Source organism: Dasypus novemcinctus, chromosome 12 (genome assembly GCF_030445035.2).
Source record: "Dasypus novemcinctus isolate mDasNov1 chromosome 12, mDasNov1.1.hap2, whole genome shotgun sequence".
Taxonomy (NCBI): Eukaryota; Metazoa; Chordata; class Mammalia; order Cingulata; family Dasypodidae; genus Dasypus; species Dasypus novemcinctus.
Genome location: NC_080684.1, coordinates 38,144,500 through 38,170,673, shown reverse-complemented (window position 1 = coordinate 38,170,673; position 26,174 = coordinate 38,144,500). Strand labels below are relative to the sequence as shown.

The following is a 26,174-nucleotide window of genomic DNA, read 5'->3' as shown; positions in this document are numbered from 1 at the left end:
CTGCATTTGGGTTTCAGGCAGGTTTTGGCATCCATGTGAGTGTTTCCTCTCTCGGTTACCATTGGACAGAATCCCAATAACCCAGCTTCTTTCTCAGGACTTTCTTCTCTGGTTCTTCCCCTTCCCTGGCAAAAGCCAAAGTCAGAATTTGCTTGTCCTTCCTCCCCCAGGTCAGACTCCTGCTGCAGCCCCTGGACAGAACAACCGAGAAGCTGGCTGAATTGATTTTTCTTTTCATCACAGGCCTCTGCTGGCCAACAGGGAGTTGGCCGGCAGGTTGAGGCTCTAGGCCAAGGGGAGGAGGGGCAGGATGATGGGAGAAGGGAGGAGGGGATAGAAGTTCAGCCCATCAACTACCTGGTAAGTGTCTAAGGTCATTTAGACACTATGAGGCAAGGGTTAGAGGCTGCAGACCCAAACACTCATTGGGGGGTGGGGGTGGGGGCTTCCCACATTGGGCCTACAACTCTCTATCCCAACCTGGATATTAAAGGAACTGAAGGAAAAGGGTCCAGTATAAGAAACTGGATGAGAAGGCAGTAGGACTATACAGAAAGAGAGACAGAGGCTTGGGGTGGAGCCAGGAGAGGATGGTTAGAATGACAATGAGTTCCAACTCAGGAAAATAGGCTTCTCCCCAGTCACTTGGTCTGGCACTATTTCTAAGTGTTGCAGCATTCTGCAAACTCAGGAAACATCCTACTCTCAGGTTCCTAGGGTCTCCAGGGTGGTATCCTTAGCGAAGTAGTTTCAAAATGCCAGAATAGAAAGAGCCAATGGTTTGAGACAAAAGTTCACTGGTATGCCCCCTCCCTCCGTAAAACAAAACAATGTGGTACATTTATTCATAAAGCTGGATTTATGAAGTTTAAAGGACTGCCTTTTATTCTGAGAGTATGCCCTTCCTAGTTTCTACTAAGTACTGATGGTGATTATAAATTGTACTTACTCAGCAAAATAAAAAGATAGCTATACTATGTCTGTCTTCAAAAAGGTTTTTTGTTATTGTTGTTTTAATTTTATTGAACTGTAAAATCCAAAAGTCTGGGAACGATTAGTGAAGTGGTTAAGAGGACAGAAACTGATCAGCCAGCCATGGAGCCACCACTTACAGTTGTGTGAACTTGAGATAGCACATTGCCAGAATAAGAAAAATAAAAAGAGGATGCCCAGTTAAATCTGAATTTCAGAAAAAGAATAGTTTTTTCGTATGTCCCAAATATGGCATGGGACATATACTACAAAAAACTAAACTTATGGTTGTTTATATGAAATTCAAATTTAACTAAGTGTTCTGTACTTTATCGGGAAGCCCTAATCTGAGATTATTTAACCTTTCTATTCCTTACGTACATTAAGTGTTTACTAAATTTTACTTGTTATTGTTGTTTTTGAAATCTTTGACCATACCACAAGAGGACTTGCTGTGTGATTATATCTAGTCACTTAATTTCTGGGAGTCCCAGTGATACACGTGAATTATAAAAGCTCTTTCAAAGGCTTGATGCAAACAGGAAAGAACATAAATTGTGTGAAATAGCTCCCAAAGGCTCCTTGTTGTCGTTCCCCGCCCAAATCCCGGGCTGCCAAGACTACAAGTCCCACAATCCTAGGCGCCCCCACCCCCTCCATTACCTCATTCCCTGGTCTGGTCCTCGCCAATCGCGGTCCCTCCGGGGGTGGGGTAGGGAGCTGTTCTCGCGAATTTTGCTTTACTCTTCGCCGGTGTCGCTCCTGTCGCGAGACTTGCAGCTCCTCCTCCTCCTCCTCCTCCTCCTCCTCCTCCTCCTCCTCCGCCGCCGCCGCTCCCTTTGCTGCCGCTTAGCCCGGGATCCGGCCTCAGCATTTTTCCTCCCCGAGCTCCGGCCCCAGCTCCTCCAAGGCCCCGGTCCCCCAACCCCGTCTCGCCGCCGCCATGGCGGACCCTAAATACGCCGACCTCCCCGGCATTGTGAGTACAGGGCCGGCCCCGGCTCCCCACAACCGCGCCCCCGACCTACCAAGGATCCCCAACAGACACCAGCCCGCGACCCCTCCCGCCTGCGGCCCCTCCTCCGCTCCAGGGGTGCCTTGCCGCCCGCTGCCCGACTGGCCGCAGCACCTTCTGGACTCCTCCGACCGGACTGGGCCAGGCGGTCGGACGGCGCAGCAGGCCCCGGTTTCCCGGCCCGGGAATGCCAAGGGCGCTTTCCACTTGTGCCCTAGTGTTTCCATCAGCCGTATCAATACCTCTCGTGCTGTCCGCAGTCTCTCCATAAGCCCCCCGCCCACTCCACCCCAGACACACCAGGCCACTTGATGATGGCCTTCGCCCGCTCAAGTAGAAAGTTAGGGTGGTAGAACCCATTCTTGTGCCAGATGTGGAACTCTGTCCTCTGGGAACTTGTCCCCTGATGCACGTGCCGGCGTGTACCACCCTCGTTGGGTCGCCCTGACTGCCTTCTTGGGGTGGAGTTGTGCCAGGGTAGTGGTGTACAGGGCCTAATGTGAGGATAGCCCTAATCTGCTTCTGACATACTGCAAGGACCTGCCCACCCCCCCTCCAGTCAAGGTAACATTTTTGTCAACAGCAACACTGTTTACCATCAGGTTCTAATTGTCCCACTGTCATCCCATTGTCACCTGCAACATGGAGAACTGACGGGCTGTTCGGCACAGGTGATGGGGAAAGGACAGTTGCCCGGCATCACACTCTGCTTTCCTTGTTAGTTTGTTGAAATGAATGGGGTAAGGAGAGTTGGTGGATGCTGGGTAGTGAGGTTGGGTGATCACTGCTTCTGTCTGCAGGCCAGGAATGAGCCCGATGTTTATGAAACCAGCGACCTACCTGAGGATGATCAAGCAGAGTTTGATGCGGTAAGACTATGTACTGCCTTAGGACTCCTCTGGACTCTGACCTGTCTTCCCCAGGCAGGCCCTCTCCCTTCTCAGGCGAGCTATAAGCAGATATGCCAACCCCAGCCTAGATGGTATATAGAGCTTGCAGGGCTTGCAGAGGCCTCACTGCCAGCAATGAGCAGTGCCATGAAAGAGTCACGTCCGTGGAATTACAACCAAGAAGATCTGTTTGCAAAGCCCTGATCCTTAGGCTTTTTAAATAAAATTGGAATATCTTAAAACAGGTTTGGGGCTAGAGACTTAATTAGATGTCTGGGTTCTAATCCCTGGTAATAAATCCTGAAGCCAGAGCACTATAAAGAGCTTGTGATTAAGGACGAGGCCTTCCCTTCCTTAGCGTATTTCACTCAATACACATTCATTAGTATCCTACCAAGAGCTAGACTTTGAGGTACAGAGAAATGCTTTTTATGTGAATATTCAGTATCCGTTGGGCAAGGAGTAAAAGAATTATTTGAGGGGAACTGGTGTACTCAGTGGTTGAGCTTCTCCTTGGCATGTACATGGTCACAGGTTCAATACCTGGTACCTCCTTAAAAATAAATAAATAGAAAACAATTTGGAAAATTTAGAAAGATAAGGGACCTGTCAGAGCAAAATTAGTTTGAGAGAGAATATAAATCTTTCACATCAGCAGAGGAGAGACCCTGGTATCACTTTCAGATCTAAGAAGAAATCTAGATTGAGGAGGAAGGAATTAACTGTAGATATGCTTTAACCAGGAGGGGAAACACTTAGCATTGTTTATTGAATGTGTTCATTCTGAGTTGATTTTTGTGCAATGTGGAGAAAGGAAGAAATGTCCCTAAACTCAGGACACCCCAGACTAATCGGGGAGTTAGGATATATGCAGAAAACATGGAAGAGAAAAGAAAATTGAGTGAGTGAAAATCAACATAGTAGGAACTCTGAAGTGTCAAAGGAGGCAAAGATGGCTTAGCATGTCTTACAGGATATGCTTTAGGTTCTGTTATTTCCAAAGAGAGCTGGGCTGGAGTCACATTGGTGGTATAAGACCTGAGTGAAGGTATGACCAGGAGTCAATGGCAATAGGCTCAGCGTGTGTGTCTGAATCCTGTGGCTGTATCTGTGGGGCTGGTTAGTTCAGAGAAACGCTGATTGCTGGCTTATAATGTATGGCTTGGCGTACTCATTTATTCCTTATTTGATTCCCCCATGTGCAAGTGGTTCCTACTTTTTAGGGAACTGCTTCACTGTCCCCTCTCTCAGTGGTGTGTTCCTTGTGGCTTCTGTACTTGCTGGCATGTTAGTCTGTCCCCCAAGCTTGAGTATCTGGAGATCAATGCAGAATGATGTTGGCCAAGAAGCGGGGTGTTCACCTGTCACTCCAAGAGGTGTCTTATTAAGGAGCAGCCTCAGGCTTCACAGGGTAGGGATGTAGATACTGAGGACTTCACTGTACTGCCACAAATCAGAGACTACTCCGCTCTGCCTAAAAGATACCAAGCCTTCATGGTGAGATAATAAATGGAACTTTGTCACTCTGTCACTATGATACAAATGGGTATTGTCATAGCTGTCTCCTTTACAGGTGGAAAAAAACACGCTGTCATTTTCCTTTTAAAGGAACTGGGAGATCTCTTAAGAACATGACACCCATTTCAGGCATGGAAGAACCTGAATGTGCAGTTCTGATCAGCTATTCTCCCTGCTGAGCCCAAACAGCCTATTTTAGTAGCATCTAAAGGGGAGGTTGATGGGGAAAGGGTACCGTGATTATTTCCTGAGGTGCGTTGCCCAGGATACCATTTAACAGTGCTAAGAATGGTGTGACAGTGATTACAGGAGGAGCCAAGTTCCCTCTGTCACCTAAGCTCACTTTAGTGGCTCTCTATCACTGGAGAGGAGTGAATGGGGTGGGGAGACCTTCTGCTGCTTCCAGGAGCCCTTGTGGCTGAGATGTTTCCTGATGTCAGCTAATATCTCTGGTCTTTGCATATCCCTGTGGGCTTTAGGAAGGCAGCTTTCGGGAAGTCAGCTGAGTAATGGCTCTGCTGCTGCTCTTAATACTAACATAAATATGCACAACTTGAGGAGCAGTGGGTTGTGCTTTGACAGTGCAGGAACGTTGTGTCCTCAGGCCTGGATTGTCACCAGCGGCCTGTCTCCTCCTCACCTACCCTCCCCAAACCCTCACAGGTGACAAGTGCACATCACTGCTGTTGTGGCTAAACCATGAAAATTCCCAACCCCTGGCAACAGAGTTCTCTGTCTTAGTCTCCAGATTATTTTCAAATTTAATTTTTAAAAAATTTGAAGTAGATAATGTATGCACATAGAACAAAAAATTCAGGACTATATAGTAAAAAGTCTCTTTCACACCCCTGCCTGCTGCCACCCATTTCCCTTCCCTGGAGACATCCAATATGACCAGCGTCTTGTGGAACCTTTTGGAGGGTCTTTTTATGTAAAAGAATAGTCAAATAGTTTTGACCCTCACCGTCCTCTTATCTCCTTTTGATTTCTCCATTGTGGACAGAGTTGGATTGCTGAAGGAAATCGTGTCCTATAATATTCCTTAAAGATCTTGCTACTTTAACTCATAAAAAAAAATAAAAAAGATTTTGCAGTTTCTTTTTTTTTTTTTTAAAGATTTATTTATTTATTTAATCTCCCCCCCCCCCCCCCCCCCCAGGTTTTGCAGTTTCCTGCCTGGGGGCAGTGAGGAAGAGGGAGAAAAATGGTAGAGGATTTTATTTTTGCTGCAGATGATCCTGATTTTCCTACTATACATTTGAAAGAATTTTAGCCAAAAATAAAATATTCCAAAATTGGAATGGGCCAGAAAAATGAGCAGGATAGCCATTTTCTCCTCAATCTGGGAGGATCTCTTCTCTGTGTTTCATATGCTCCGGATTGACTGGGATGATTGACTTGTTTGGAGACTTAAAAATATGTCGGGTCAGGAAGGGTAATTCCCAGATGGGATTCCCTCCTCTTTGGGTTCACAACCTGCTTTTGTCTGTGAGGCACTCCGGTCATGGCTTTCGAACTACTGGAGCAAGGAGTAAATTACGAAGACCTCCTTAGAAATAGGATTTAGTTTACCCCCAGTGCCATGTGCAAGGGGAAAAAAATGGCCTAACCATAGCTTAGTGGGGCCCTAGCAGTCTTCAGTTCGCCAAAGATTAGATACTGCTGGACATTCCACCAGCCTGAGATGAGAAACAATAGGTTCCCTTACTTAAGTTTGGGATGTCATAGAGTATGCTTGATTGTGTTCATTGACTGTTGGCTCACTTGAACTTACCTCAGTTTTTCCTAATGCTTCCCCCATCCTCCCTCCTCACCACCTTGCCTGGACACTAGTTTGCACAAGTAAGACCATTCAGTGCTTCTTCTTTGCATGTTTTTTTTTTCATCTGCCATCTTGCATGCAATGCTCTGCCACTGGGCAATTGTTGTAGCTAATTGTTTTAAATTACAATGAGTTCCTAGCTGGGACACTGTGGGATCTGCTGGCCTTCTGTTTAAAGATCATTAATCAAAGTATAGAAGTTCAACTCTCATCCGTGAATCATTGTCTTTTCCCTTTGTGAGGTCTGCAGAATAAAACTATCCTTTGGAGGATGGGATAAAGCATGGAAGCAATGAATGCTTTTGGATATGAGGTATTTCGGAGCTGTAGTTAGAAGGGGATTGCCTTTCTCCTGCTCAGACTGGAGTGGAATTAAGAGGAAAGGAATGACTTTTAGCCATTCTAGATAAGGGTGGAGAACAAGGGGCACAGACATGGGAATCATTTCTTAGCCGTGTGCAGATTATTGCTGGGGGGAAAAAACTCATTTTAATATCCCCTATGCCTAGAGAAGGGCAAATTGGGAAGGGAAGGAAAGAGTGTTATACTCTTAAGAAAAAAATAACTTGTGTTATTTGTGCTTCACTAGTCTGCTTCTGCACCCCTCCTTTGGAAATGGATGGATGGTCAGTATTATGGGGTCCATCCTGGACAGTTTTATTCTACAATACTATCCATCTTCCTTGTCATCACGATTCTGAAGTTCCCCTGGCTGCAGCTTTGGCATAGTGTCTGAACAGGCTCAGAGAGCAACAATGGCCTCTTCTCCTGTTTGATTTAGAACCTCAGGTCTTGTCCTCTGAGGCACAGCCACTTAGCCAAACAGCCCTGGGGAGTCTGGGAGTCCATTAGTGAGAGGGACTGGGAGTTATGTACCAGGTAAGCTAGTACGCGTGATTGGGGCACCTGGGATTTTCCAATCAGGGTGACTGTGGTGTACTAGATTTCCATGGTGACTCAATACTCCATGTTGCAGGAATTATGAATAAAATTTATTTGTCTTCCACCCAAAGGACAGACCTGGAGGTGGTATATACCATTTATAAATTAATACACCACTTTTCCTTTTCTTCAGTTTTCTATCCTCCTCTGTTCTGTTTGTTCCTCATGGTTTGAACTTGACTGCATGACCCATTCATTATCCTCTCTCTCTTTGAGTTTCTCCCAAGCTGGTTTTAGCTTGGTGGGGCAAGTAAGAGAAAGGTACAGAGCGTGTGCCTCCCGTCATGTGTTCAAATGTGTGTACTTGTGAGTGCATACACCCAGCTGCCCACTCTGTGTAGAGAAATTGTAGCCTAGACAACAGGATCTGGAGCCACCTCTGCCCTAGGCTGAAGGAAGAGTATGGACTGTGCCAGATCCTGGCATTAGACAGGGAATGGAGAAGTTAAGGTTCAGGGGTGTCTGGCTGAACTCTCATGGGAAGGAAGCAGCAGCATCTTTATGCAACCATGAATTTTCTTATATGCATAGCCATCTCAACTTTCATCTGCCCATCAGCAGAGCGCCTGGGAAGGCAAGGCATCCAGCTGGATTTTCCCTCCTGGAAGTTCTTAAGCAGCCTTGCCTGGAAGTGGAAGCCTTATCTATGTGGCCTGGACTAAAATAAAGCCTTTCTGAAATACTCTCATACTTCCCCCTTGTCTGCACTCCAGCCCTTGTGAATCCTGTGGACTGAGGGTTGAAGGAACATGCTCTGCATATGGGCTGGTAGCTGGGAAATTTGGTGTCCTCTGGACTCTTTGTGCTAGCATATCATGACAGAATTGCTCTGGACCCCTCAGAGCCACAGGGTAAGTTGCCATCCATGGCAAGGCGGTTACCAATAGGCTATGCTGTGTGAGGGATGGGGATTTGCCAGGCCTCTCTACGGCAACAGGAAATAAAAATAGGGCTGGAGTTAGGTGCTTTGTATTTATTAAGCTCACAATCTATAACAGACATATTTTATTCTGCTTAACCTAAAGTCAAATCAAACTACCCACTTGAGCTTGTGCATCTTTTTATGTCATTGTGCCTGTGCCATCCAAATGTCTCATTCTCACAAAACTAGAGAAACTAGGAGACAGGGAGACTTGGGCCAGAAACTAGTAAGGGGAGCTACCCCCTTGGGAAGTATGGACCCACAATCAGCTACAGGCCCTCAGAATCTCTAGTCTCTGTTTCATATTTTGCCACTTCCACAGCTTCTTCCCCACTGCAGTCACCTATTCCCACACCTTCCTACTTTATGGCACTAGCTTATAACATGTTAGTTCTCAGATGATCTAAATGGCTGCTGTTTGATGGCAAAGCTTTATGACATCCTCACCATCAGAGAGGAAATGGTCCTGTGCTCTCCTTTCTCTTGGGGTATGTGGTGACTCCAGCTGAAATTTCTTGGCCCCTGACTGTGCTAAGGCTCCCCTGGGGCCCTGTGGTGCAAGTGTGTTTGAAGACTTATGTAGTGCATGTGACAATTTGCTAATAACAATTTTGTCTTTTTTTTCCCTCCCTCACCCCCATCCCCCTTGCTCCCTTTCCTTTTAACTCTTTTGATTTTCTCACCTCTGGGGAAACCGCAAGGAGCTGGTAAGAAGCTTGACCTTTCATCTGCTTTTGTAATGGGGTGTGCTATGATGGGCAGTTGTTTCTCTGTCCTTTTTTCTCTACTAAAGCTTTTAAACCCTCTACTCAATCCCACCTTCCAGCTGACAGTCTTTTCCATCTCACAAATTACTGTAATGACACTACCCCTAACCCATGCTCCAGAGCTCATAGACACTGATGGAGTAGATGCCACTGGAGGACTAGTATGTGCTGCCCACCTGAGTCTTCTGGGGCCACACCCTCGGAGAGGCTCCAAGAGGACACCAGCATCAGGCAGCCCTTCTGACTCAGGACGCGGTCCTACAGCAGAGAATAGAGGGATGCGCCCATCTCTGTTACTGTCCAGCCACTCTGTGTTTTCTGAGTTTACTCTACCTCTGCCCTACTTAGGAAAGTAAATATGAAAATATGTTCTCATCTGCATAGCACCTGGCCCATAATAAGGGCTTAATAAATGGCAGCTATGATTAATTTCTTTCCTTGGCCTGTAGATTATGCCTCCCATTCCTCTTATTTAAAAGGCTTTTGTTTGTTTTTAATGGATTTCTACATCTTTTGCATTGATTAGGGCTCTCACAGGTAGGAGTAGCATATACTTGAGTGTGAATTTAAGGAAAGATGGTTGTCAGCCCTTTAAAAAAAAAAGAAAATTTTAAGTGATTCTAATGTGCAACCAGGGTTGAAAACCATCGTCCTAGTTGAAGGACAGAGGACTCATTTTGCCTCTCCTGTAGAAGGTGGAGATGTGATCTCCCACAGAAAAGCACTAATGGGTCTCCATCCCTCTTCCTTCAGTACTGTAATGAGAGCTTTTGGGCTTCTGACAAGTAAAGGAGGGACATGCAGTCTGGAGTGCCCAGGCTTGGTGTTAATAACTGGAATCTGTGGGCAGGAAGTAGCTATCTAGTAAGAAGGGAAATTCTGCTTCAATTTCCAGGGCAAAGTCTCTTTTTCACTTTCCTGTACTGTGTTGGGAGGAGCTTCAGTGTTTGAGGCACAGCACAGTGGTCAGAGAGAAGAGGCAGGTGCTGTAGCTTCTCTTCAAAAAGATGCTGGGCTCTCTCCATTCCAAGGCTTGCATATAGCCTGTGCCCAAGGGTTCTTTTGACCAGCAGATATTGCTTATGCTTCTTATTTCTAAGATGCCCCTTAAAAAATAGTCCATCAAACCCTGCCCCTTCTCCCAATTCCCCGAATTCCCTGGCCTCTCAGCAGCCTGGAAACTGAGCTGCTGGTCAGGCCCTCTGCCAGTCTTTCTTCTGTACCTAAGAGCTGGTGTCTCCCCTTCAGCAGGCTTAAAGTCCTAATATTTACCCTCATAGTTAATGGCCTGATTGTCTGCCTTCCTCTTTCTCTCCTGCAGGAATGGGAGATTAGCTTTAAAATGGACTTCCTCAGTCAGCAAGGAGATTTGCTTTTGGGAGGGGGAGGTTAAAAGAGGTCAGCCTGTTTCTGGCGTAGAGTGAGTGCATGGCGTGTGCCAGATAACTTTGGGAGGGCCCGGTTGGATGGGGTGGGGGCATGGAGAGATTTATGTACAGAGTGGGTGGGGAGGTTGTGCTGCCTCTGTTCCCAGTAAAATCAGGGTAGTAAGAGTTATATAACTGAGACTCCAAATTTATCAGGAAGCTTCGGTTTCCTAGATTGAGCCTGTGTCAACAGCTTGGAATGGAGCTACCCTTCTTTCCCCTTGGAAAAACAGGGCCCAGTCTTCTAGTGTTTGGGGAAACTTTAGAGTGGGAATGATTGTGTGACTGATTTGAAGCACCTTTTCCTGCAGGAGGAGCTGACAAGCACAAGTGTGGAGCACATCATTGTCAATCCCAATGCTGCCTATGACAAGTTCAAGGACAAGAGAGTGGGGACAAAGGGACTTGGTGAGACTGGGCTGAAAGTTGGATGGGAGAAGCCTGAAAGGCAAGCATAGGAAGTGGCTTCCTGTCTTCAGGTCTTAGTGACTCTTGTTTTGGGAAAGAACCCTTGTGGAGATCTCTTGTGGAAACCACCTCTGTTACCTGAAACCGTGATTGCCCTGGGCCTAACTCAGGCCCTCAGTTCCATCTTCTTTTCTTTGGCAGATTTCTCAGATCGTATTGGAAAAACCAAGAGGACAGGATATGAATCTGGAGACTATGAGATGGTTTGTCGTGTGTGTGTGTTTGTGTGTACAACATGATGTCACAGGGGTCCCATGTAGCAGGCACTTAGGAGGGAGAGCAGGGAATGCAGGTGGGATTCTGGAGTCCTCTCTGGTTGGAGGTCCTAGGGAACCCAGCAGGATGCAGTTAAGGATGCATTGTGCCCCCTCCTATTTCTTGCAGAGTGTCCAGGCTGCTGGCTACTTCCCATTCTTTTGTCTTAGTGTGTTGTGGATTCTGGGTTGGGTGGCACCCTCTGACTTAGATCCAAGGTTTGGATAAATCCTTGAGGATCCCTTTAATGGGAAGTATGACATTACCCTCTGTACTTGCTCTCTAGCTTGGAGAGGGTCTGGGAGTAAAAGAGACACCCCAGCAAAAGTACCAGCGGCTACTGCATGAGGTCCAAGAGTTAACAACTGAAGTTGAGAAAATCAAGGTAACTACAAACGCTTTTGTTCACTCTCTGCTATGATCCTTAGAACTCCCAGTGGGAAGAGAATGATTCCCTCAAGTCTCACATTAAGGGAGCTGAGGTTTGCAGCATTTAGGATTACACACAAATCTATTTTTAGTGCAATAGGTGGGCAATCTCCTGTACCAAGGACCATCCCAGTGACTTTCAGCTACAGTTGATCCATTTTTGCTTTTTCTTTATTCATTCTTGCCATTTCTCACTGTCTCCACCTCTTTTCATACTAGATGACAGTGAAGGAGTCAGCCACTGAGGAGAAGCTGACTCCTGTGGTGCTGGCTAAACAGCTTGCAGCCCTTAAGCAGCAGCTGGTTGCTTCCCACCTGGAAAAACTGCTGGGACCAGATGCTGCAATCAACCTCACTGACCCTGATGGAGCTCTGGCTAAGTGGGTGCCCTACTTTGTTGGGAAATCACCACTGATTGGGGTTATGGAGGGACAGGTACTGATAGTGCTGCTAAGGGGAGTGGTTGCCTCGTTCTTCCTTAATGTTCTGAGGCAACAGAGAGAGAGAGAGTCCCTGCCAGCGGGCATCGGGACCAGGGTCCTGTGCGGAGAGCCCCTTGTGTCAGGGAAACGGGCGCAGCCGGAAAGGGGGCCACCCCTTTGCTCATCACACACCGCACATTTGTGGGGAACCTGGTGCTAAACCATTTGTAGACGCTTCTGGATCAAGGTTTTGTATATAGCAGAGTAGTTCCCTTGCTGCGATCTATTGAGAGTCAGCCCTCCACACAAGGGGTTGTATAAAAAAAAAAAGAGAAAACAAAAGTGAGGGCGTCTGGGCTGGCTCACACCTACTGTCTCCTGCCCCAGGCGCCTATTGCTACAGCTGGAAGCAACAAAGAACAGCAAAGGGGCCAGTCCAGGGGGGAAGACGACCTGTGGGGCTCCCCCAGATAGCAGCCTTGTCACTTACGAATTACATTCTCGACCTGAGCAAGACAAGTTCTCTCAAGCTGCCAAAGTATGTACACGATGTTGGGGTGGGGTGGGCGGGTGGCCAGAGGTATCAGACCTGGGGAAATGATGCTGGAATGCTTCTGATTTCCACCTCATTCTCCGTGTTTCCTTCCTTTCAGTTAAGATTTTCAGATATGGCTATGTATGTGTTTCAGGGAAAGGAACCCCATTGGCGGAGAGGGGAGGCAGGTAGAATGGCAAGTAGGGAAGAGCAGATCTTGTTCCTCCCACGGTAGCAGCAGAGGTAGGTGTTGCATCTTACCTCCTTCCTTCCCCTAGGTTGCAGAACTTGAGAAGCGCCTGACAGAGCTGGAGGCAACTGTACGCTGTGATCAGGATGTCCAGGTCAGGTGTTCTCCTATACTTAGTCTGAACCTTAGATCCTGGGTCCTAATCCCTAAGGTCCATAGCGTTCCACATAAGGTGGGGGGGAGTTAAAGGCTTCATTTATAAGGGTCAGCCAGTGGGTTGCCAGCTGAGACCCAGAAAGAATAGAAGAATGTGGTAATCACACGGAAATATAAGGGCCACTGTTTTCTTCCCTCCCTTTCCCACCAGAATCCTCTTTCTGCAGGTCTCCAAGGAGCCTGTCTTATGGTAAGTGTAGAAGGAACTGCAGTGTTTGTATTATGGGATTACGTGGTTTTTTGTTTGTTTGTTTGTTTGTTTTAATTTCCCCCCCTCCCCTGGTTGTCTGTTCTTGGTGTCTATTTGCTGCGTCTTGTTTCTTTGTCCGCTTCTGTTGTCGTCAGGCACGGGAAGTGTGGGCGGCGCCATTCCTGGGCAGGCTGCTCTTTCTTTTCACGCTGGGCGGCTCTCCTCACGGGCGCACTCCTTGCGCGTGGGGCTCCCCCACGCGGGGGACACCCTTGCGTGGCACGGCACTCCTTGCGCGCATCAGCGCTGCACATGGGCCAGGTCCACACGGGTCTAGGAGGCCTGGGGTTTGAACCGCGGACCTCCCATATGGTAGACGGACGCCCTAACCACTGGGCCAAGTCCGTTTCCCAAGGGATTACGTGTTTTGAGAATTGTTTTGGGTCTGTAGCTTCATATATATACACACACAAACACACACACACACACTACAGTTTTATTTCAGTTGCACAAAGTTAGCATGTAGAAAACTTGGAACAGTATGGTAAAAATAGCAAAGAACTGAAAAAAACTAAAAAGGAAGTCAAACTAAAGCATGAGAATTCAACATGCATTAGTGTTTCATCTCCAGTTTTGATTGATACTTGCTTGCAATTTTTTTTTTTTTAATTTATTTATTTAATTTCCCCCCCTCCCCTGGTTGTCTGTTCTTGGTGTCTATTGCTGCGTCTTGTTTCTTTGTCCGCTTCTGTTGTCGTCAGCGGCACGGGAAGTGTGGGCGGCGCCATTCCTGGGCAGGCTGCTCTTTCTTTTTTTTTCACACTGGGCGGCTTTCCTCACGGGCGCACTCCTTGCACGTGGGGCTCCCCCACGCGGGGACACCCTTGCGTGGCACAGCACTCCTTGCGCGCATCAGCGCTGCACATGGCCAGCTCCACTCGGGTCAAGGAGGCCCGGGGTTTGAACCTCGGACCTCCCATATGGTAGACGGACGCCCTAACCACTGGGCCAAAGTCCGTTTCCCATTGCTTGCAAATTTTTAAACCAACTTTTAAAATCATGACTACTCTGAAGAGATTTCAGCACCAGCAGTGAAGTTTGTGAGTTGTTTGCAATTGATTTATGAGCCATTTACAATAGTGTATAATACAGATTTATCACAGATCAGATCAGTGTTGAGGAAAATGGTCTTTGCTGTAATTAGAAAGGATCCCCTAAACTACTAAGCTTAAGACAGCCAGTGTACAAAAGCACAAAAACCATCATCACATGGTTCCAAGGAACATAGTTTTGACAATAAGGAAAATAACTTAAGCTTCTGTTTTCCATTTTAATTACTGAAATCTCTGATACAACTGTCATGTGTGACAGTGAGTGTATACAGTAATTCAATCGGTTTTCTTGGTAAGAGCACATTTAGCAATCTAGGATAAATGCAAAATGATGGAAAATATAGTATGATTCCTCACTGGTACTTTTTTGTCATTTTACACAGACACTGTGTTAATATTTGGGGTCTGTAGCTTTTTATAATTCTAGTGGAATATAGGGGAGCCTCTTTCTAGTCTAATCATTCCTCCTCCATGAAGCTTGCCCCAACCCCACCCCCAGGAGACTGTAGAGCTGTTGCAGGCAAAGGTGAGCACCCTGGACCTTGCAGTTTTGGACCAAGTGGAAGCTCGGCTACAGGTAATAGGTGGAGGGCAATTGAATTATGGGTATCCTGGGACTTTAGAAGCCCTTGGGTGCCCTCACTACCAACCTTAAAATCTATACTTTCAGAGTGTCCTGGGAAAGGTGAATGAGATCGCCAAGCATAAAGCCTCTGTAGAAGATGCAGATACACAAAACAAGGTCAGGAAGACACTGTCGTTCTTATTTCCCTTCCTGCTCCCTCACAACGTCCAAAATCTTCCTGGTGATAGCATCAGATTCTCAGGTCCCTGTCTTCAGCGGTTACCAGCTCAGAAAGGGCAGTGTTTCCCTCTGCCTACGTGGTCCCTTCCTCATGCCTTCTGTGCCGTCATGTCTCTTCAGGTGCACCAGCTATATGAAACTATACAGCGCTGGAGCCCCATTGCCTCTACCCTTCCTGAGCTGGTGCAGAGACTCGTCACCATTAAGCAGCTGCATGAACAAGGTGAGAGGCCAGCAGCCACGGGTGCAATAGGGATTGAAAAGTCAGCGACTTTGGGTCCCCTCCCTTTGGTCTTAGATTTTAGTCTCAGCGCTTTCTTACCCTCTTTGTAGCCATGCAGTTTGGTCAGCTGCTGACACACTTGGATACCACCCAGCAGATGATTGCTAGTTCCCTCAAGGACAATGCCACCCTCCTGACCCAGGTGTGTACCCCTTTACTGATCTGCCACCTCCCTTCTCCACACTTACCAGGTTGTCCAGCTTTATCTCATACATAGGGTTCTGTGTTAGCCCAGTGTCATAGCAGGGGCTTGGTTTGAGTTCCCACGCGGTCCATGTTTGAGGGACATTTGACAACTCATTTTACCTCTAACCTTCATCTTCCCGTAATTACACTTATCTCAAGAGTTGTGTGGATTAGGGGAAATAATAATATGGGCAAATTGTAGAGGGTTTAGTAAACATGACTTTTTACTACAAAACCTACCCTTTACCTCCAGTCTTAGCTTTATTTTACTCTCCACAGGGTCCACATCCAAGTGCTTCTTGTATATAGTACATCTGAAATACAGGCTTTGAAATCAGGAGGCAGGCTCCAACCTCTTCCTGCCACTTCCTCTCTAACCCTCATCATTCTTTCTTTTAGCAATGCTGGGCGTGTAGTGGGTCCTCAGTTTCTGTGACACTCTTCTCAGTGCCAGAGGGAACTTTAAAGTTAAGAAAACAGATCAAGATAAATGAAAATATAATGCAGAGAACTCAGTATTTCTTTCTAGAGCAGTCTTCTAAAGTTTTTGAACCAGTGAAACCCTCATTTCAACAAAATCTTACTTGACCTTCCACTGTATAAATCTGGTAAAAAGAACTTTTCTAGTTGATGTCAGGATAGGAATTCTTGGGAGTCAGTTCCACAGTACTCAAAGACAGTTTGAAAACTGCTGTTATAAACACCCCCCTCTGGGGCCCATAAACTGTAATTCCACTTGTTTATTTTTCTCTTCTAAGAGAATTTCTTCAGGTCCTCATCCAGGGGCCCAGATCACCAGGACCTGACAAAAAGGCAAACCTCTGTGTCACTTTTTAGGTGCAGACAACCATGCGTGAAAACCTGGCCACAGTTGAGGGGAACTTTGCCAGCATTGATGAACGGATGAAGAAGCTGGGAAAGTGAGCACCTTTGGGAGATGGAATAGGGGTAATCCCTACTCTTCGGAACTTAGTTAACAGCTTATATAGGGCTGTCCCCTCAATGGTTTCCCATTAATTGTAACTCTTGCATCCCCATCCCATTTGACACTGGGGGCAAGGGGTTCTTCTTGCATGTGGGGGTTTCCCCTGTTGAATACAGAATGGTAGCTGGAGGATAGTAGATGGGTGTCTCCTCTCTGTGAAGGACGTGAGCCCAGTGACATGCCAGCTCATGTCCGATGCTTTGCCTGGTGTGGGGGAAGGATTGGGTCTGTCCTCCAACACAGCTTCTGTGGCTGATTGTAATACTGTACAACTGTTTCTGACCATTAAATGCTGTTGTACTCTGTGTGGCCTCTGCTGTGATTCCTGGGGAAGAGGTAGCACTGCGAGAGAGACCTGCACAGGAAGACAGGGAGTCTAGGCCACTCTCCACCTCAAGAGAAGGATTTAAATTATAACCTGTTCTCAACAAAGAACTAAGAAGACAAATGAGCACAGAGCCAGAGCCAGAGTTTCAAAATATTCATCTGTTAAATTAAGTGTCTCCCATAGAAAAGCAGTGGAGGCCCCACAGGGCAAGTACAAAACAGAATTAAAACTCCCAAGGGTCTTGTCTTTACAAAAGAAAAGGCAGGAGGCAGCCCCTGGACAGCTGGTCATGCTGGCCGCTCCGGTTGGACCACGTTGCATAATCCTCAGTCGCATCATCACAACGTCTCTGAGCGTTTCGATGGGGGGAGAAGGGGCAGTGTAGTGTGTATGGGAGGAGAGGCCCAGAGGGCTCTCTTTGCCCCCTTACCCCCTTTTAATATCCCCGAGGAAAATGGGAGGGAACCTGGCTACACCTTGAAATGAGGCTATGTGTTTCAAACCTGGGGACAGGGGTAAGAGGGGATCTGTGCTTTGAGCAACCTGAGCCAGAGACAGAGGGGTGTTGGGGTGAGGGGAGGGTGCATGATGCTTATTGCTTTGTACCTTTCACTGGGAAGGAGGACAGCAGCCAACAGTAGCTCACAGGTTTGTAAACTGAGCCTGCTGGCTTTAAGAAGGGAGGCAATGAAGTCGAATTAAATATAAAAGTCATTTGTGCAAAAATAACTTAAACAAATAAAAGACCTGGGGAAGGGGGTGTTCCCCTTAGCGCCTGGTAGGGAGAGGGCCATTATACCACACACACACCCCCCCCAGGCCTTTTCAGTGACATGGCTTTGGGGGTGAGGGGGTGAAGGGGTGAGCTTCCCTACCCCCTGCAATGGCTCAGGATGGGATTGTAGGGGAAGGGGCTGCATTTGTGCTCTGAGTGGGGAGTAGTGCCCCCACCCACTGTCCACAGGTGCAGGTGGCTAGCAGGGGCTCCCAAGGCTCAGCACTCAGCTCTCCCCAGTCAGGGTCAGATCCAGCTCCAGGTATGGCTGCTATGGGGCCAGTTTCCTCCTCTTGTTTTTGGCAGGACGGCCAGGGCGGGCCCGGGGAGGCAGAGGGACAGCCGCCTATACAAGATGGGAGGTTGAAAGAAGTGATCAAATAGCTAGGCATCAAGAACTCTTTTATTTCCACCCCATTCCCTCTAACCCTTCTCTCCTCCCTTACACGTCTCTCATACACATCATTCCCACCCACTCCCCAGCACACACACTAACACACACTTACTCGGGTTGTGGCGCTGGGTTCCAATGTAACATCCTGACGGGAGCTATTGCTGTTTCGGGTAGGGCTGCAATAAGGGGCATAGATGATCAGGACCAACTCCCCAAGCACCAGGTGAATTTCAGGGTTTGATTGGAAAACTTTCTACATTTGAATAATAAAGGCATAATATCCTTATTCATATTCCAATCTGTATCTGCCCTTTCTAAAACTCACCCTTTGCATTTCTACAAACACAAGAAATGGGGAAAGGCCAAGATTGTGGTGGGCCCAACACTCACTTGTATTTTCTCCTCCGACCACGACGAGATTTTCTGACTATCCCAGGGGGAACCTGAGAAAAGATGGACTGTGTGTGTGGGAAAGGTTAGAAAAAGGCACCATGGCCTTAGCCTTTCCTCAGAGCCCTTCAGCCCGAACTCCAACACTGTACTCACCTTAAGCTCCTCAGAGTGGGGCCCGGGAGGGGGTGGATCCTTGGGCTCAGCACCCCCTTCGGTCAGTTCCCCATTATGTTGCCAGTGGTGGGTCCTTCTTGGGGACCGTTCCATTTGTCCATTGAAGCCACCACGGGCCCCCCACTTGAGGGCCAGTCGGCCAGGTTCCCTCCGGCTACCAGGCTTTCGGCCCCGGCCTGGCCTAGCCTCGCCATTAATGCCCCTAAGTCCCCCTCCTCCCCGCCGGCCCCGTTTCCCTGACCCCCTCCCAGTGAGCAGCTCAGGGACTGGGGGATCAGGAGAACCATGGGGTGGGGCTAAGGCACTGAGGGGAGGCCGGGCAGGCTCCGGTTCGACGGCTGAGGTGGGGCTCTCAGGAGGCAGACAGGGGGCTTCTGGCTGCTCTGGAGGAAGCTGAAAACATAAAAGAAAATCCCAGTCAGTCTCAAATATAGTCCCTCTACTAATGTAACTCTGAAGCCTTAAATTTCCGGTTTTGGGGAAAAACTCTCCCTGACACACACATTACACCCACAACCGTCACCTGGAGACTCTGTAGCAGGCAGGCTAGGGGACTAGAAGCCTCTGAGAGGGGTGGAGGTGCTCCCCCCCCAGGGAGGAGCTGCAGCCCTAACTGGCCAGAGAGAAGAGGACCAGGAGGCTGCAACAGACTGGGGAGGGTTCCAGGGCTGCTGGTCAGCGAAGTCAGGTCACCTGTTGAGAAATTATAAGGTCAGGGGTCTCCCTAGACAAACCAATTAGGTTGAACAGACCCTACTGTTCTCTTTACCCAGGGGCCACAGACTTTCTTCCCCAATTCACCCAGCCACTACTTCCAATTTTTACTTCTTCCTTTCTTCTCGTTCACACCAAAGTCCACCCTCAGACTCACCCAGCAGGCTGGCACTCAGCAGAGGGCTAAAGAGTTGAGGGGGTCTCCCTGAGTTGGAGGGGGCCTTGCCCAGAGAGGAGGCCCCCGGGTCAGTAGTTGCCGTGGTGACACTGGAGGTAGGTGGTCCAGGTTGGGGGGCACTCAGGACACAGGGCTATGGAGAGAGAATGGTTATAACACTTCTATGTGTAAAGAAGTCAACAGATTTAAAGTACTTTCACATACCCAATCTCACTGAAAACTCACTGAGATAGGCCATGCTCACTAAATACAGACCTGCTTCTTGTAGCCATCCTACCCCAGGCAAGAGCTAAGCCCTCCCCAAAGGCCCTGAAGAAGAGCTCAGGCATGAAACTGAAGGCCTTCAATTCCCAGCTCCCATCTCTGATTCTACTTCTTATTCTCTCCCACCCAATCACCCCCTATCCTCACCTGGGGGGGTGTCCCCGAGGGGGGATCCAGGCTGGCAGCCAGCAGCGCAGAATTTAAAGCTATGAGGGTAGGGGGGGCTGAAAGTGGGGGGAAAAGTAGGGGGGGTAGGTCTCCCAAACCTGAAAATGGCTCCCCACTTGGACCCCCGGCTCCCTCTGCAGATCCCTCACCATCCCCAGCTGTGGGGCCCAGGGCCAACAGGGGCAGGAAAGAGGCGAGGAGGTTGCTAGGGGGTGCTGAAGGGGGTGGAAGAAGGTCTGCAGGGGGTGGTGGAAGCAAGGAAGCCACCAAAAGCGAAGGCCCTTCAGGCTCGCCTGGGGCTAGAGGAGGGCCAGGTCCCCCTGGTGGGGGTAACAGGGGCTCAGGGGGAGGTTGTCCCCCTCCCCCAGCCAGCACACCAAATAGACTGTGGCTGAGCAATGGAGAAGGTGGGGGCTGCCCCAGACTCAGAGGGAGAGGCAAGGCCCCCAGCACCCCAGGGAAGCCAGCTCCACTCAGCGCCAGGCCCTGCTCAGGGCTGGGGAAAGGGAAAGCCTCCCCTCCAGCCAGGGGAGGCAGAGGGCAGGCTGGGCCTGCCCCCATCCCAAGCCCTTCAGATGGGCTTTGAAGAACAGGGCTGGGGACTACAGGGGCTTTGGAGGCAGCTTGTGGGGCAGGGGCACCTGCAAAGGAAGAGAGAGATTCAGCTCAAAGGAGGCCCTTTCTCCCCATGTCCAAAGAACCCCACCTCCCTGCCCCCAACCCAGACAACCACCCAAGAGCGCTCTAAACTCTCCCCTAAATGCCTTGGCTGTCTCTTTCCACCCAGGGAGAGGAAGGGCTCCATGACACCTACCTGGCACACTGCTGAGGCTGCCACTGGGGGTCCCAGGCAGAGAGGGCTGGATGGGATGCCTGGGCTGGGGGGGGCTCCCTGAGGAGAGGGTTGGGGGAGGAGGAAGGTGTGCATCTGACCCCAAAAGGTTAAAGCTTCCATCAGAGTGGGAAGGGCCAGGGGTGGGGAGTCCCAGCAGGGACAGCACAGAAGGGAGAATAGGTTGAGATGGCTCAGGAAGAGAAAAAGGTTGGGGGACAGGAGCAGGGGCCCGAGGACGGCTCCGTCTAGGGGTTTGAGGGCCTCCCCCCTCTAGCAATCGCAATACAGTTGGGGGTCGGCGGGGACGACGGTGAGAGGGACGGGATGATGAGGAGTGGGAAACTGAGGGCACCTGGGCACGGAGCCGTCGGCCCTGTAAAGTGCTGGGAGGGGGTAGCGGGGGATGCTGTGCCTTGGCCGCCGCACAGAGTAGGCTGCTAGCAAGGAAGGGGGGTGCCCCTGGGCCCTCCACCGTGGGAGCCCCTCCCAGGGGTCCCAGGACCAGGGGCAGGTGCATAGTGGCTGAAGACACTGGTGGCTGAGTGGCAGGACCAGGGGGACCAGGGGGACCAGGGAGATTATTGCTTGGGGGCAGAGAAGGGGGTGTTAAGGCATCACTACAGTGGAAGGGAGGGTCTGAAGGTGGTGACGAAGAGGCATGGGGGGCCGGAGGAGAGCCCAGGTTAGGGTGCACCAGGCTGGATCGGAGAGTAGCACCCCAGTTGTACGAGGGGGCATTGAGGCTGATAGCAGGTGGAGGAGGTGGAGCTGGAGAGGGGGCATTGCCCCGCGGGAGGAAGCAGGGGTTGCTGCTCCCCCCAGAGGGCAGTGGGTCAGGAAGCCGTGGTGGTGAGAAGAGTCCCCCTGGGCCTGCTAGAGGGGGAAAGGTCGGGGGAACTGAGGGTGGTTCTGGGGGAAGGGAGCCGGGGCCCCCATTAAGTGGAGCTGGAGGAGGGACTCGACAGAGAGGGCGGGCAGAGGCGGGGCCTGGGGACACAGTGTGGAACATCTGGGGGCTCACTCCCTCTCCTGCAATGAATGAGAAATGAAAGGTCAGCCTGAGGCGCCCCTTCCAAGAACATCCTCTTGTCTTCCCCAAGTCCCATTTCCCACAAGTCCCCAACCTCCTGATCCCTTCTTCTCACAAGCGGCTCCCCACTACACCCCTCTCTCCTTGCTCCCTCTCCCAGCGCTCCTCGTACTATCCTTCCTCCAGGCTCTAAGGTTTGCCTCAGTCTTCCTGTAAAGTGGAGAAGACTCACCAGGAGAAGAGTGTGAGCAGGTGGTCTCCATGCTTCGATACAGAGTTGCCATGGCAACGGCTTTCCGCCGGTGGTTGCACAGCTTGGTCATGTCCTCCTCTGACGCTGGCCCCACCCCAGCCCCACCCGGGGTCACCGGGGCCAAAGGGTCAAAGTTGAAAACCTGTATGGTAGAGAGCAAGAACAGGGACCCTGAGAGGGTGGAATGTATGAGAAGGGCAACCATGGTCAGTGATTTGCAGTAAGTCTCTTGACTTATCCCTGTACCCTCTGGCACCCCTCACCACTCTGACCTTGGGGACATTGAGTGGACACTCCAGACCGCACTTGCAGGTCCCATCGCTGAGGAGGTAGCTCCGGGTTTGCTCCAAGGAAGACAGCTCTGTGCCACTTGGGCTGGGAGAGAACAGGGTTGAAGGGTATGGGGTTAGTTGACACTCAAGCAGGAGATACTCCAAAAGAACAGTTCCTAAGTCAGTCGAGGAAAGAAGTGATACGGGAAGAGGCAAAAAGAGAGGGAATGGATGCAAAGAGCCAGAGACAGAGAACAAAAGAGCTGAGGAAGGAAAATGGAATGGAGAAGAGCAATAGCGTACCAGAGATCTTGGCTTTAAGAGGAGGGGTGAGGAAGACAAAAACCAGGCAACTGATGGGCGGCTGGGGTGACAGAACTTGGAAAGCTTTGCGTATCCATACCTGATATAGAGCACAGCACCCTCTCGAACACAGCGCTGCCAGCCAATGGGGACAGATGTGGCCACAGGGCCCCCAGCTCTGTCTGCTCCACTGCTCTCATTGCCCCCATTCATTGTGTGTAATCAGCTCCCACGTGCCTGATAACACAGACATCGATGTGGGGACTAAGAGAACTGAGCTGGGCTGGGTACCTGAGGGAATACTCCAGGAAGGCAAAGGTTGTGGGAAGACCCAAGAAAACTCAGGGATGCCCCAGATGGCAAGGGAGACCTTTATAAAGCTGGGAGGAAGAATAAGGGGAACCCTCTGCCATACCGCCATGGCTACCTGAACATCTCTGCAAACATTGTGGGGTCCAGTCTAAAGCCGGGGGCTGCCGGCTTAGCCCACACCTGCAACACAAGCAGAGAAGCAACTGTCAGGAATCTGCCCAGCTCAGGAGAGCACCATAGCCCAGGACTCTCTCAGGGAAAGACCCTTAATAGTGGGAAGTAAGTGCCTAGAAAGCTCTCAAGGATCTGCTGGCTGAGACCAAAACCATCCTTTCCAAGCCCAGTCCTTAGGAACCAGAGGGTCAGAGTCCCAACTCCCAAGGACCAAGGACTAAGGCCCTAGCCCTAGATATAGGAAGAGCAAGGCCCTTTGTCCCATTAGGGACAAGAGACCTTACCCAGGAGTGTGTGGGCAAATTCCCATAAGGCCAGACCACCACGAAGTTTCCCAGAGTGTCTGACCCCTGCCAGAAAGATCATATAAAAAGTACAAATTGCCCCACAGGTCACCAGGCAGTTGCCCAACTGCCCCCTGTGGTGGTATCAGCCAAACCTCCCCCATGCCTGCTCCATTAGACAATCACTGATCTAGTTCATTTGGGTCTTATTAAGAGATGTAGGAATCAACCCTCTCTCCCAGGATCCTGAGAAGCTCCTCAGTTTTCCCCAAGCCTCAGGCAAGGGGATTCAGAACCTCCTATCCCACTGGCTTCAAATTAGCTCCAAGAAGAATTCTCCTGATATGTGTGGACGCCCCTCAAACCTGCAAGTATCCCTTCGACCTCACCGTCGCTCCCAAACCACACTAGCGGCTTCCAAACTTTCCCTCTCATAACAAGGCGCCCTGTCACCCTAGCCTGCTTCCCTCAGCTTGGGGAGGAGGGGAAGGCGCACGAAGTAGGAAGGAACTTGGGGAGAGGGCGGGCGGAGGGTGGGCGAAGCACTGAGGGGAGGGAGGTGAAGAAGGCAGAAGTCAGGCAGTGAGAGGGAGAAACGGCGGGGGCAGGTGAGGGCGGGGGGAACCGGGATGGGGCCGCGTAAGGGGGCCGAGAGGACGCGGCAGGGGCAGAGGGTAGGAACTGGTGGGGAGGGGAGGGGGAGGGGCAGGGTTGGGGGGGCCGGGCCCCGCACTCACCGCGGCCCATGGTTCGGCCGGCCCCGCCCTGCGCAGTCGCGGCCCAGAGGGTGAGTGGGAGGGGGTGGGAGGAGGGTCGGTGGAGCCCGAGCCTCCGGTACGGCCCCGGCCAGTCCTAGCAGGAAGCGCCGCCGCCGCCGCCGCGGATCACCGAGCGGCCTCCCGCGCATGCGCCATGGGGGCCAGGGGCAGCCCTGGGGATTCCGTTCCCAGAAGGCACCGCGCAGGCTGCTGCCGCCGCCGCCGTCGCCGCCGCTGCCGCTACCGCCGCTACCGCCTCCGCCGCCGCCGCCGCCGCCGCCGCCCGGACGGGAGAGGGGCGGGGCCGGGCCCCAGCCCAGCGGACAGGAACGAGCCAACAGGAGGGGCCGCAGTGCGCATGCGGGAGCGCGCCTGCCCTTCCCCCACAACCCCCCATTAATCCTCAAGAGAACAAACACCCCACGCGGCCCCCCCCATCTTCCGCGGAAGGATCTGTGCCTCTTCCCAGGCCACTGGTGGCCAATCCCCACCCTCCCCGGGGAGGGGCCCTTTACAAAGCCATAATCTGCGGGGTGAACCAAGAATGCCAGGTCCGGGAGGAGCCAGCCCCAAAAGATTAAAGTCGCGACTTGCCCTGCCCCGCCCCAGAGGCTTCCCGGGTTGTGTGCTGGGACTTGACCCTCCTCCCCAGGTCAACATGTCACAACATGACCTCGGCCTGTCAAGTCACGTGACCTCTGTCTGTCACTGGCAGCCAGGTCTGTCTTTGGGTCAGGAGAGACCATTTGGTCCAACCCAAGCCACCCCCCATACACAGACGGAAATGGAGGTCGGGCGCGATGGAGCAGTCTGGCTAAGGACCTGTGACCTCCACACCACCACTAGGCCTGCCATCCAGTCACAACCGGCCTTGTGACAGTTTCTACTTAGACAAACTCTGGCTGCTCCTTGAGGGAATGACAGGATAGGCAGTAGACCATCACATGGCCTCTGTTTTCTACTTAATGGCACAAGAAAAATACCTTGCATTTTGCATGGGTGCTTTTTACTTTTGTTCCAGCTGCTTCCAAATTCATAGTTTTTCTCTCATTTTACCTTCATAACTCATCTTTCATTTACAAACGAGAACAGTGAAGCACAGAAAGACTCGATGGCTTGTCTAGGATCCCTGGGCAAGGGAGGGGCAGCTGAGGCTAGCATCTGGGCTCCTGACAACGCAGTCCTGGGCAGTCTAGTGTTCAAGTGCACGCACATGTCTCGGGCAATAAGGCTCTACCGGAGGTCACTACCCCCAGCACCTGGGAGACAGGAGGTCTCTGCTCTGATCTTCACAGCAGGAGGTCATAGGACTGGGAAAAAAGCCGGTTTTGGTTTTTGGTGAAGGGCACAAAAGGGCAACGGGGAGAAGACACGCGAGGAAACAGAATCGGGACTACTGGGCAAAGAATAGAATTCTGGCATGCCGAGGAGGGCTCATCAGAAACTTTACAAAGATAAAGGGTGGTCGCCCAGAGATGCCGAAATGACTACCAAGGGGATTCAAGTACCTCGGCTCCTTTTCGGGGAGCTAAGGGGACTAAAAGAGGAGATCCTCTGACAAGACTCAGAAGGTGTTGACAATTCTAGTGAATGGATGGACTTTCAAAGGAGGAAGGTTCAAAAGGAGTACGTGCCCTTAGCTGGGAGGGGACCAAGGAAAATGGGGATCCCTTATGAAGTCGGTAAAAAAGAGGGGATAATGCTAGGTCGGCGGAACAACAGCTCCTGAGGAGCCAGCTGCTGAGGCCTCGCACGCGCGGGACGGCAGACGGACAGCCCAGGGGCAGCCGCGGTGGACAGCCGTTGGGGCCGTTGAGCGCCGGGAGCCGGCGCCCCGCCCTTTCTCCTCTTCCCCCTCCCCGCCCCGCGCCTCCCACCACCCTCGTTGTCCCCTGCGCGTGCGCGCGCAGACACCGGTTGCCAAACATTGCATCATCCCCGCCCCCCTTCCCTCCCCTCCCCCATTCAGCACTCCCCTCCGCGCGCGCGCGCATGACTCACCCACCTCCTCTGAGAAGCCTCGTGACCCAAAGCCACTTCCGGGTCCAGTGCGACGTCGACCCTCCCGCGGGAGGGAGCGGCGGGGGCGGTGCCGCGGGGCTCCTGAGTGGCGGATGCAGGGGATGAGGCGGGGCCAGGGTCGGCGTGCCGCTTTCTGACTGGTAGGCTTCTGGGTCCCGCCCCTGAGGGGTGAGCAAGGCCAAGTTAAAAGAG

The 26,174-nt window shown here is 50.9% G+C and overlaps 2 protein-coding genes across 13 annotated transcripts; one reads left to right on the top strand and one right to left on the bottom strand.

Moving 5' to 3' along the window:
- The first annotated feature begins 1,741 nt into the window (after window positions 1–1,741).
- On the top strand, window positions 1,742–16,656 carry DCTN2 (dynactin subunit 2). The gene is made up of 14 exons (XM_004481294.4): window positions 1,742–1,951; window positions 2,788–2,856; window positions 10,587–10,683; window positions 10,885–10,946; window positions 11,285–11,383; window positions 11,647–11,807; window positions 12,237–12,387; window positions 12,663–12,728; window positions 12,942–12,980; window positions 14,592–14,669; window positions 14,763–14,834; window positions 15,018–15,120; window positions 15,231–15,322; window positions 16,204–16,656. The coding sequence occupies exons 1-14, from the start codon at window positions 1,916–1,918 to the stop codon at window positions 16,288–16,290; spliced, it is 1,212 nt and encodes a 403-aa protein (XP_004481351.1). The 5' UTR covers window positions 1,742–1,915; the 3' UTR covers window positions 16,291–16,656.
- A 161-nt stretch (window positions 16,657–16,817) lies between these two features.
- Window positions 16,818–26,143, bottom strand: MBD6 (methyl-CpG binding domain protein 6). Of its 12 annotated transcripts, none has more exons than XR_009188259.2 (15): window positions 25,966–26,143; window positions 22,860–22,924; window positions 22,533–22,669; window positions 22,130–22,232; window positions 21,837–21,999; window positions 20,554–21,603; window positions 19,719–20,380; window positions 19,287–19,440; window positions 18,939–19,108; window positions 18,395–18,808; window positions 18,239–18,291; window positions 17,961–18,024; window positions 17,631–17,800; window positions 17,286–17,349; window positions 16,818–17,028 (listed from the first exon to the last, which is right to left on the bottom strand). XR_009188259.2 is itself a non-coding variant. In XM_012520751.4 (13 exons), the coding sequence occupies exons 3-13, from the start codon at window positions 22,643–22,645 to the stop codon at window positions 17,726–17,728; spliced, it is 3,036 nt and encodes a 1,011-aa protein (XP_012376205.1). In that variant the 5' UTR covers window positions 22,646–22,669; window positions 22,860–22,924; window positions 25,966–26,011; the 3' UTR covers window positions 16,818–17,725. The 12 variants fall into 12 exon arrangements, 5 of the variants coding, with proteins under 5 accessions (XP_012376205.1, XP_058164287.1, XP_071075017.1 ...); XR_009188257.2 differs by having other exon boundaries at window positions 18,239–18,306; window positions 25,962–25,983; XR_001117858.4 differs by lacking the exon at window positions 25,966–26,143 and adding an exon at window positions 23,940–24,245 and having other exon boundaries at window positions 18,239–18,306.
- Window positions 26,144–26,174: the final 31 nt, after the last annotated feature.